A 12,170-nucleotide genomic window follows, 5' to 3' on the forward strand; every position below is an offset into this window, starting at 1 on the left:
TCTGCTCTGGTGGATAGGGCAGGGGGCAGGGCTGGGTGGGAGCATTGCCACCTGCAGGGCTTCTGTGGATCAAGGTTGGGTGTGTGGAGCTGCCAGTCCCATTCCCGCTCTTTGTGCTCTTGTGTGTTGTGCCAGGCAGGAATTCTGGCTGCCTGCTCCTCTGGTGAGATGCTGCTGGATCGCTCTTGGTTGGATTGCCCTGCTGAGAGCTCGCAGGGACATACCTGTGAATGCACATAAACTTATGTGGGATTGTTACTCTAATACAGGGTTGCAGTATGAACGTTTACCAAACTGGAAACCATTACTGTAATACATTTTATTCTGAGGATGTTCTTGGTGTTGCTGCTGTGCTGAAAGGCTGAACTGAGTGGACCAACTTATCCACCAGATCATACATTAATATAATATTTTGTATTTGCTAGCACTTCGTACCTCTTTGACATGAAACAAGGTGCTTTGGTTTAAGAAAATGAGATTGTTCATATTCCAAAGCTGATCTAGTGTCTTAAACCTTCACCAAAATGGGATGTAATGTTTCTTTGCTCTTCTTGAACTGGTCCTGTAAGGAGCAGAAGGGAACAGGTTGCAAACACATGCTATTGTGCTGCTAATTTTGTGTTGGGAGCATTAAAATCAATTACCACAAAAGTTGTTTTCCTGAGAAAACAGCTGTTAACAGCTCAGGGCATATTAAGGGGTTTCACAGCAAGTGTGTTTCTCAGCCTTAATGACTTGCCTTAATTTTGCCACCAAATGTTTGGACATGGTCATTATTCTTCATTGCTTGTCTGCTCTGAAAAAAATAACTTTATACCATCTAAATGCCCTGAAATACTTAAGTGACTTTATTTTAGGTCTGACAAATATGTAGGCTTATTTTCATGTTCTCACTGAGTTCTCTGGTTCTCTTTAAAAAGTAGGCTAGAAATCTTTGGCAGGAGTTTTCTGGGAGCCTGTCAATACAAACAAAGTGCATGGAAAACAATCAAACTTGAGAACATGAAATCGAAGAATTGTAGCAAAGAAAATCTCTCCTGAGCTGTCACCAAGAATCCCAGCAAGACCCTGGCAGTGCCTGCCTCTAAGAAGGGCAATATTAAAAAGCAGAGCTGGCAGCCTGATCAATAAATCCCTTTCCAATCTGATTTGCATGTCCCTTCTGCAGAAACCAGGCCTTCTTACACAGGTTTGTTCAATATCCATATTTACAGGACTGTGGAAGAAAAAAACATTCATGAGTTACAAGATAGATGTCACCTGTAAGTTAAGGGACCTGTGAGCAAAGGTGCAAAGACAAAGGAAAGGTAAGGAGAGTGGAAAGGGTTTGGATTGTTACTGGTGCTGGGTGGTAGGCCAAGCTTGTTTGTTGGCTAAAAGAGTTGAGATGAACACACTGCTCTGTAAAGGGCTGGTTCATTATATGGTTTTGGATTTTCCTTTGGGATGCTGCTTGTTTCATTTAATAGCTCTGTCAAAGCAGTGCTGTCTCTGATGTGACCTGATCATGGCCTCACCGATTTAACTACTTGAGGCCTTCCCTGGAATCTCCCAGGGAAAGCAGGTTTTAGTTACACAGAAAATAGGACTGAAATGGCTAAGTGGATTCAGGTCTTATTTTCAACATTTTTTTTTCAATAATCCAGCTTCTTGTTAGGCCTTGTTTTTCTGAAAGTAAGGGAGTAGGCCAGGAGCAAAGGGTTTCAGTTGGAAAGACCATGGCACTCCATAAAAGCCATGGCAGTCATAGGGTGTAACTGAGCTGAATGCACAGTGCTGTATGTAATCAAAAAGATGTTAATTTAGCAAACAACAGGGAAAATTATTTTTTCTTTACATTTTTGCAACAATTTTATATAAAAAGCCACGAGACTGTTCCTGCACAAGTGCAGGCATGTATGTCTGTATTTGTAGTTACATATTGTCCCTCCTAACTTAAAACTTGCATGAGGGACCTACTTAGAATCTTTTAAAGGTGAGTTTCTGTAAAATTTTGCCAGGCATTTAACAGTAAATTAAGTTAAAAGGGGCTTTGGATGAGTATTGAATTTAAAAAAATCATTGACACAAACTTTTTTTGGCTTATATAAGCACAGACTTCAAAGCCTGAAGGATTTTATGTACAATTTAGCCTCAAAACAGTGAAACAATTCTTCACTTTGCAGACTAATGGAAACTGAAACACAAAAGTTATTTGTTACTTGGATGATAATAGCTATAGAGAGAATAAAGTTTTGGAGCCTTTAGTCTTAAACCTATGATCTAGTGAGTGAAAACCACATGCTTTTACAGGGTGCATCTCAACAAGCATTTTAGAGCTTTCAAATACATACTACAAGGAGTATCTTTGAAATACTACCTGTCAGACAGGATTTACCCATTGAACGGTAATACTCTGAAGTCTATAGTTTCTGCTTTTTTCCATCGTTTCACTTGTCTAAACTCTAAACAGATCTTCAAGTAGATTTTTTTCCTTGAAGAAAGTATAGGCATTCTCTGAGAAGCAGCACATGATGTGCTCCATGAAGACTGGATACACATTTAAACCTTCTCAGCTCAGGAAAAGAGCAGATTTAGGGCTGGTATTCAAGAATGCTTTGTACTGCTGATTAAAAAAAATATACACATTCTAGTATTCCATTTATTTACTCATCCATCTGTGATATTTCATGAGAGACAAGCAAAGGATGTGAAAGGAAACAGTTGCAAAAATATTGATAGTGTCTGAAAATAGACGAGACACGTTGATGGCCGAGGAAAGCTGCCCGGGTTCTTACGGGGAGATGCTCTGGGGCGAGCGGCCACGGCCACCCAGGAGATGGTGCTGTTGGACCGGGGAAGCGGCACAGCCCTGACCCAGAAGCATCTCTCAATGCGGTCCTGCCTGTTTTCCATCTGTGTTGCATTTTACTCTTTGGGGTGCTCGTTTTCCTTGGGAGAAGCCGGTGCCGGTGTTACCCACCCAGGCACACACCGCGATGCCGCTCCCAGCCCTCGCCGGAGATGCCGGCCGTGCCTGAGGGCGCTGCTGCTCGCCGGGACCGCGAGATGGGAACGCCGCGGCGGGGAGCAGCTCCACAGCGCGCTGCCCTGCCCGGAGCCGCCGCCTGAGCAGCGCTGTGCCCCAGCCGGCTCCCGCGGCCCCGCTGCCTCTCCGGGGAGCTGCGCGCCCGCTCCGGGGCTCCTCGGGGACCCGCCGGCTCCCTGCCGCTTCCCGGCCTCTTCCCTGCCGCTTCCCTGCCGCTTCCCTGCGCCATCCCCGGGGCAGGCGGCCCGAGGTCCCGCACACGTGCCCCTTGCCAAGGTAAGCGCCAGCGGCTCCGCGGGGCCCGGGGCGGCTCCGCGGGGCCCGGGGCAGCCCCGGCCGTGCCCCACACACGGACCCGCCTCACGGCCGGGCACCTGTGGGCCCTGCGAGCGCCGAGCCTGAGGGCGGATCGGGGTGGGAAGATCGGAGGTGGCAAAGGGGAATTTGGGGTTCTTTCGGTCTCTCGGCAGAGCAGGGGGTCAGAGGGTTGTGGTGACATTTTCTTGTCGATTTAATGTTTTGTTAGCATCCTCTCAGCTCATCTGGTTCAGAGGCTTCAAACCTGGCCAGGAAAGATGAGCAGGAACTGGAACAGGTTTGTGGATGCCCTGGGAGTAGCTGTAGCAACATGAAGTCACCAGGCTGGGGACTTGAGGAATATTTAATGGAAGGGAACGTCAAAGGCCTTTCCCCAGTTGCTTCTGTCTCTGAGTATGTCTGCATGTGTAACCAGGCAGTGACCAGGGTTTTAAATGTGATATAAATGTAACTCCCCACTTCTTCAGCCTGAGGTCTATTTTATTTGAATGGGTATAACCAAAATAAGATCTTTTTCTTGACAGGCAGAGAGGCCAAAAGCAAACCTTCTGCAGGTGTCTGGGTGGGTTATGAGGCGTCCCTGCTTGCAGCCACCCCTGTGCTGTGCGTGAGCCATTTTGAGTTTGTGGCACCCACTGCTCTGTGGCTGAAGTGAGCATGGCCAGGGGTGGAGGTGAAGTGGCTGGTGAGGAAAGAGCCACCAGAGAGAGGATGGCCAAGCCTCCTTTGGAGCAGAAGCACTTGAGGGTTATGTCTGTTGTGCTGCATTCTAGTCCGTCCTTTTTAAATCATTAACAGCAATTCAATAGCCATTGGTAGGATTCTATTTTTTTTTTCCTTAACAATTAATGATTTAAAGCTCAGCTGACATTTTGTGGGGGCTTTTGCTACATGAGTAATGATTTGGCATGAGCTGGGTAGGGAAGCAGTCTGCTGTCCAGCCATGTTTAGGTGTGCCAGCAGAAGGAAACCAGAAGAAAATACTAAAGAACAGCAATTCAGGAAGGAGTTTAACAAGCCCAAAGCAAGCCTGTTCAAATTCCTTTGCTTTTCATGTGAACTTGAGGTACAGTTCAGCTCACTCTGCCAAACTGTCAAGTTTTCAGGCAGGAGCTGGATGTTCCTTGGGCCTGAGGAGTGAGAGCTCTGAGCAGGAGATGGCTCAGGGCTCAGGCCACAGCTTTAACATCATCCCTAACACCTGTGTCTCAGAAAGACAAGCCTGTCTCAGAAAGACAAGCTCCTCCTGCATATTGAGGAGGAGTCTCAGCAGGCACCAGACAGTAATTTACACACTTTGTTTTAGGGACCATTTTGCACTGAGCTCATGGATGAAATGAGGGGTTTAGGATCAGCACACTGACTCAAACCTGGGAGACCTCTCCGCTCTGAGACCCCAGAGCACCAAGCTGGGGTGCCAGGCCTCCTCTCACCCCAGCAGCTTTGCAGGTCTCTCTGAGCCAGGAACCCTGTCCCAACAAGAGGAAGGGTGTGCCCTCTTCCCCCTGCCAGGTGCCCAAGTGCTTCATTTGAAATTGACCTCCCTGCCATGCAGCCTTTCCATGTCTGGAAGGAAGTACTCCAATCACTGCACTATTGTGGACAAGCAGTTTCCAAAACCAACTTGCTGCTGGTATGGATTACACACCCCAGGTTTGCCAGGTACTGTCCAAATACTGCCTTTGGAAAGGATTAAAAAGGAGCAGGTGCCTGTTTTCCCAGCTTGGGCCAGAGCCATAAGTCAGTAGGAAATTTCAGATCAAAATGCCACCTTTTTCAGGTGCCTACATCCTCATATCCTGATTTTTAGTTCTTAATCAATATGCAGGAAGGGATTCAAGACAAGATTGCATCTGTAGCTGCTAGCAGACATATTAATGTAATACAGTCCTGTTGCTTAGTGGGAAATAAATACAAAAAACTGTCTGAAATTTCAGAGCATCTGGGCTCTGGTTGTGTTGAGAGGATTTGTCACAAAAGCTCCTGAGGGAAGAGTAGAGGAAGATGCCATGAATTCCACTTAAGAACAATAATAGAGTCTGGAGGGCATGTATGTTGCCAACAGCAGTAACACTGGGCAAACAAAGAGGAAATCAGTACAACTGAGTGTCAGGGAACCCTTCCAAACCTGAAAATCTAACCTTAGCATTCCAATACATTGGTTTATTAATAAGTGTAAAGGCTAGATGAAAGGGAAATAAAAAGGAAGCATGGTGCACTACAAAATACTAGAGTTATAAAATAAGAGTGCTTCAGGTGTGTCAGTCAGGAGAGCTGGAATAATTAACTGCTGGTTCAGAAAATGGATCATCGAAAATGAAAGGCAGAAATTAAAGAAGATAAGGACATTGCTGAGAATCTAAATGATTTGTTTGCAGCACTCCTCAGCACAGAGAATATCAGAGTGATACCTACTGGGACTTGCTCCTTTCTGGTAATCAAGATGTGTCAGAAGGAAGAGCTGGAACAAATCGATAATTTAAAAAGCAGCAAATCATCAGCTCCAGATGGTATATTGAAAAGTTTTGAAGGAGCTTAGTATGAAATAGCTGATCTGCAGCAAAAATATGCCTTCCTTAATTAAAAACAGCTATTTTGCTGGAGAAGTGGAAGGTAACAGTTGTACCCAGAGTTGAAAACAGGATTGAGATAATTTGAGAAAGCACACACTCTCTATACCCAGATATACACTTCTGTTTTATAAGCTGGTTGAAGACAGAATATAAAGTAGGGGAAAAAAAAGAAAAAGGGTAGTATCTAAAGAGCAAAGTTTCTGCAGGAAGGAGTCATACCTCATCACATTAATCTGTTTTTAACTCCAACAGAGACACACTCATAGTGGGCAAATAAGAAGGAACCACTGTAATTTAGATAAACCTCAAAGGCTCTTTGGCCTAGGCAGGATGCTGTGAAACAAAGAGAGGGGAGCTTGCTGCAAATCTCTTGTCTGCTGAGACTGTGCTGGGCTGCATGTCCAGAGGAGCCCAGACCACCCTTGACATCTCCATGCTGCATCAGGCCTGTGACTTGTTCCTGCTGTGCAACAGTGACATCCACCCCTGTGATGCCAAACCCTGCCTTCAGCTGTCCTGGGAGGTGAGACACCAGCGAGGGGATGAGTGACCCCTTTCCAGCCCCTGAGAAACCTGAGCAGAGCTTGTTTCTGTGGGTCTGCCGGGCTCATGGGTCTGAAAAGGTGAACACTGGTGAGAAGGTTACACACTGATTTTAAATTTGAAGTCCTCCAGAGGATGGAGAGGTTGCTGTGGGGAACTGCAGGAGGCCAGCAGCTAGGAGCTGAGGAGCATCAGTGCCAGCTGTGGTGGGAAGCTCTTCCTGGGGGTAGCACCAATGGTGAAGGCATTCATGGGGACAGAAAAATATGAACAAAACATTTAAAACCTTCTAAATTGTTCGGTAAAGGCAGGGGCTGGCTGGCAGAATGCTTTTTACTACTGTCACTCACTAGAAGCAGGTCTAGTATTATTTAAAAAAATTAAAGAAGGAATTTGGTTATAGCAAAATAGAAAATAAATACAACAAAGCATCTAATTTCAGAAGAAGAAATAAGAAGGAATGTGTTACTTTTCCCTCCCAGTGCTATGTGTGAATTAATTAGATACAATATCAATGTCAACATTGTTTAACAAAAACCCTGCATGTTTATAGAGAATACTCTGGATGCACTGAGAGGAAAATCCATACCTTTTCCCTTAGAGGGAATCCATAAGAATCCATACCTTTACCCTTAAAAACACAGTTTTTTCCTATCTTAATTGTATGCAAATTGGGACAATTTTTGCAGTTCTTGTTGTGTTCTTTGTTGCCACATCCTGTTTCCAAGATGTTTCCCTGGTTCTATTCTGTCAGTGAAGGTTGACAAACTGACTGTCACCATGAAAAAAAAATCAGTAGGATTTTGTGCAATAGCTTAAAAAACCCAAACAACCAACCACCAAATCTTTAACAAGTATTTCATGTTCAGAACCTTTGTTCATACAAATGTACAGTTTTCATCAACTTCAACCAGAGGTTCTTTGCTCTTTTAGGCAGACATCAGAACTACTACCTCCTTCTTTCTCATTTGTTTTTGCCTGTCAGTCCTTCTCTATTTCTTCTGATCTTTTCTATGTATTCTTCCCTCAGCCCTAGGGTCTTCCCTTGCTTGCCTTGCTCTCACAGGTGTGTGATGCTGCTGTTGCCCATCTTCTTCTGTACCTGCTCCTGCCTCCTCACAGCCTTGTCAGCTCACAGCTGTGCCAGCTCTGGTGCCCAGCCAGAGTCAATTATGCCAGCAGAACTAATTAGAAGGCACAAGATGCTGTGCCTCATTCTTGAGATTTGTACAGCTCACCATCTCAGTGTGCTCTGCTGATCAGGAAATACTGATTTATAGTAACAAAAACTATAACAAAAAAAAATTTTTTCTGGGCTTATGGAATAACCTGCTGTTTTTCTCTTTGGTCTGTTCTGTGCAATTATTTTTGTATTAATAACCTCTAGTATACAGCACTTGAGGATTTCTCTGGGTATTTGGGAGGGAACAGCATCAGCCAGGAAATGCCTGGAGAAGTGCTGTATTTATGGATGATAAGCTAGGCTGTAGATTTTAGAAAGACAGTGTTTTGCCTTTTCCTTTAAATTTTCTTATGCAGTCACATAAGGGAGGAAAGGATGGTGCAGAGGTGCCCAGGACACTTTTAAATGAGCTAATTTAGATGCAAAGTCAGTTTTGCCACGGCAGCATGGAGCAGAGCAGCATGGCTGATTCACTCAGCTCCCCAGCAGTCCCCAGGGTCCCACTGCTCAGCCTTTGCAATGCTCTTTTCTGCAAGAAAATCTCCCCTCTCTGATGCCATGGGATGCTGTGGCTCATGTCATCACACAGTAATTCAGCTGCTTGATGTGACAGTTTGCTGATTTACAGGCTTGTGGGCTTCTCCAGATGCAAGATCCACAGCAGAATTGAATGGCTAATGCTTCAGGGTCAGTAGGTTTGGGTCCTTTCTTCCCATTTATGAAAACACCCACAGCTGTCAAAGCTCAAGAGAACTAAGACCCTGCAAAAAACCTGAGCCACTTGCACACCAATGCCATCAGCAAATGCTTCTTGGAGCTGGTTTTCATGTCTGAGTCTCAGACCAACACGCAGTGATCTTGTTATTTCAACATCAGCAGGGAGCAGACAGCTCTGACATTTCTTCCCTCACCCAAAACTACTTTGGGCTAGATAAAACAATAAGACCTCAGTGATGGTTGCCCCGAGCAGTTCTCAAAAGCACTTTATTCATCATTAAGACAAAGAAAATTGTCCTCAGTCGCAGGAGTATGGAGTAGGAAATAGAGATTATAGATACAATCTTGGGGAAAAGCTTTGTGTTAATTATTTAATGTCTTGTGAACTCCTCTAAGATGACCAAGTTGTGACTGTTCATCTGGGCTCCACCTAGCAGAAAAATGGCTACATGTTTCCTGATCATCCTGCCAGCATAAGGCAAATTGTCACTATACAGCTTGTGGTTACTTTTTTCTTCCTGTCCCCTTCCCCCAAGGCTAAAGGGTCTTCAGTCTGGTGGAAAAGTTGTTTTTAATCTTTTACCTCACAAAAAAAGCTGCAATAGGAGAATGTGACTTCAAATCTCATGTTGAGGAGAATTTACTATATAGTTTTCTGTTTGGAGAAGCCAAAGTTAAAAGAAAATTAAATCAAATTTTTCTCAGAAGAGGGATATCATTTTGTCTGGTCAGCTATTGTGAGTTTGTTTTCCTGAACTGCTGAGTTCAGCTGGAACTTTAGGTGCTTGGTCTCTTTGAAAATCAGGCCTGGGGCTTCCAAATCCAGGCAAAGGGCCACGGTGGTTTATGTAGCAACTGGCACAGAGGATGAAATACAGCCTCTCTCTTTCAGAGGGATCTTCTTACTGCAAGGACTCCAGGGACTGTGAGTACTGAGCCCTGGCTGTTTAAAGTCCTTTCTGCTTTGAGGTATTCCACCAGGGAGTGCAGTCTCCAAATTCAGCACAAAATGAGCAGTCCCAAGTAGGACACTGCTTCTGAACCCCCTCTAGCTTATTATTTGATATTATTATTTTTTCTTGTGGAGATCATAAAGAGTGCACAATGAAGCCCTACCACATATTTTTTAAAGAGTACTGGGAGCTGGTATCCTGAGAATATGACAGGAACCTCTCATAGATAAACCTTGAGGTTTATGAGCTAACCAAATCCATGTTTCACTGTAGTGTAGTGGGGTTAATACTTCATTCTGCTCACTCTCCTGCTTTGGTTGGCATTTCAAATGCTGAATCTCATCTGACTGCTGTAACTTTAACTCCTGGTTTTTAGATGTCTGCTTCTAGTTCACCATTCTATGTTGCCATTTTGCTTTTTTGATTTGGATGTGTCCATTTAGATCTTCTGGAAACAAGTTTACTCTATTCTGGCATGGAGAACTTTCCCAGCGAGTCCCAGAGATTGATTTTGGGAGACTTACTTGACATTGAGATCACATCCTGGAGGATGGTGGTGTTGAACTATAATTGGTTTCTCAGAGTTGATTTTCTCATCTTATTAGCTCACAGAGCAGATGAGTGATTCATTCACTTAACTCTAGATTGGTTTATGAGATTGAAGAGCCTGTCCTTGCACTCATATTTTAAACATCTCCTGCCATTTCTTTATAAACAGCCAGTTGAATGATACTGAGTTTGAACTCAAAGTACTTATTTTCTTTACCACATTGAAGCACAGCTCAGAGCATCCAGAGTCCGGTGTAGCTGTTGAGAAAATACACTGATCCAAACATGCTGCTTTTGTTGATATGGCCCACTGGAGCTCAGCAAATGTGCATTACCTTTATTACCATGATAGCACAAGTCCATATGCTTTCTGATGAAATGCAAAGAGGCATTTACATTTCTCTTCTGCTTGTAATTAGGGCAGAGCAGACAGGAGGAGACCCTGACCTTTTATATCAGTTTGTACAGGGGCTGTGGTCATGATGCCAGAGCAGGAACTGTGAGACTCTTTAAGCTTTGTTAATGACTCTGCTGGAGATGCTTCCTCCAGGGCTCAGGTTCTGCTCCCCTTATATCAATGACTTAACCTAATTTTTTTAAACAATGAGCTAACGCTAATTAACCCACAGAGCAGGGTTTGTCCTCGAGCCTGTTTGTGCAGTGCCAGTGACAAGTGACCAGAGACACTGGGTTTGCTTGTGCTGTCTGTGTGTCCTCCTTGGGAAAACGGGGAGAAAGTGCTGGGATAATGTTGTCTCATATATCAAGAGTTCTATTATCAGTATAGTGCAAGGATTTCACATTACCAGAGCTTCATACTTCCTCAGTGTTTCTCACAGGCATCTCCTCTAAGCACTGACTGTTCCTGATCCTTGCAGCAGCCACCTAACTTCAGCTCCCACCAATCCACTCTTTTATACCACTGTTCTTATTGGCTACAGGTGTGGCCTGTTAAGATCAGGCCTGCTCCTAATCTTTAGTAATTGGTCCAGCTGCAACTCTTTAGGGGATTTGATTCTATACCACCTTCATTTACCCATACTGTATCCCCCTACAGGATCCACATGCTGAAAAGCACTTTGCTGTGGTGCTGCTATGTCCCAACCAGTGTGCAACACCTGGGTAGGTTTTAACAGGACTCAGGCAAACACTGACATGTGCATGGAGTTGTCTACATGTGAAATGGCTGTCTGTGCTTGGTTTGTAGTCAATGATGGTCTGTCAGTCCTGCCAGAGTGGTCCAGAGAGGTGTCCAAGCATCAGGGGCTCAGTTCAGTTGCTTAAACCTGTCTGGTGCCATTTGAGATGCCCTGGAGTAGTTTGGACATCCCCAGACAGCTGAAGATTTAGCACAGGACTTTTGCTGTCCTGGACGCTGCCAGCCACACCAGACACCTGCACAGAGTCAGACCTAGTTGTCTGCTTGAGGGCAGGCTGAAATGCTCTCCAGGGTCTGCTCACTGTATCAGCAAACTCTGCCAGAGATTGCACCCTGCACCCAGCACTCACATGCAGACACCTGGATGGAAGCACCTTCACCTCCAGCTGCACCCAGTCCCCTATGGCTGAAGGTACAGGTCTGGCTCCCAGAGACATTTGGAGTTAAATATGTAGGTGAGCAGCTCCTGAGGGCAAGGGATTCAGTTTATTTTAATAGCTGCTGTAGGAGCAAAAGTGTCCTCTGAAAATGCCTTCATCAAACTGGCTGCAGAGGGACACTAGGCATGCAGCTGTTTAACTTTCAGGTTAAGAAAGTGAAAAGCATCCCACCTTTAGATGAGATGTTATCCTGTTAACTCCTCTGACCCAGAAACAGTTTTCTCCAGTTACCTGCAGGAGAGGCCATATGGGAGACACAGTAATGATACTCTGAACCTCAGGAGCATCTTGAATATTTCTGAACTTTGCAAAACGATGTTGACTTAGAGATAGTTGAGTTGGAACTGAGCCATGCACAAGCTAAAAACTTATTGTTTTTTCCTTTTTCCAGATAACATTTTGCACCTTTGCAGCCCAAAAGATCTGCGGAAATGAGCACAGTTTTTCATTCTATTTCCCTGTGCAATTTGAGTCTTCACCACCTGGGTGGTGTTTTCTTTCCCCTTTCTCATATTTTCATTCTTTTTGAAAGATGGAAAGACCACAGTTTCACTTGGATTGTTCTGGGAGGTATACAAACCATGATGGCTGCTGTGGGATTGATTGGAGAAGTTTAGTGTGGGAGTAATGACATTTTCAAATTAAGGCTGGCTGACCCAGATGCTCTTTATAGAGGTATCTCATTTAGAAGCTTAAGTGAATTATAT

General features: G+C 44.5%; 1 protein-coding gene across 2 annotated transcripts in view; it reads left to right on the forward strand.

Moving 5' to 3' along the window:
* The first annotated feature begins 2,870 nt into the window (after positions 1-2,870).
* The window catches only part of LOC128936249 (protein TUNAR), a 160,736-nt gene continuing 151,436 nt past the window's right edge, over positions 2,871-12,170 (forward strand). Inside the window, exon 1 of one of the 2 annotated variants that reach the window (XM_054275022.1) lies at positions 2,871-3,304. In XM_054275022.1, coding sequence (XP_054130997.1) covers positions 2,873-3,304 — 432 coding nt within the window. In that variant the 5' untranslated portion in view covers positions 2,871-2,872. The remainder of the gene's footprint in view (positions 3,305-12,170) is intronic. The other variant, XM_054275023.1, reaches the window with a different exon arrangement.

The sequence above is a fragment of the Melozone crissalis genome, unplaced genomic scaffold, assembly GCF_028551555.1.
Source record: "Melozone crissalis strain CALT ecotype California unplaced genomic scaffold, PUWL_Pcris_2 ptg000018l_1, whole genome shotgun sequence".
Classification (NCBI taxonomy): Eukaryota; Metazoa; Chordata; class Aves; order Passeriformes; family Passerellidae; genus Melozone; species Melozone crissalis.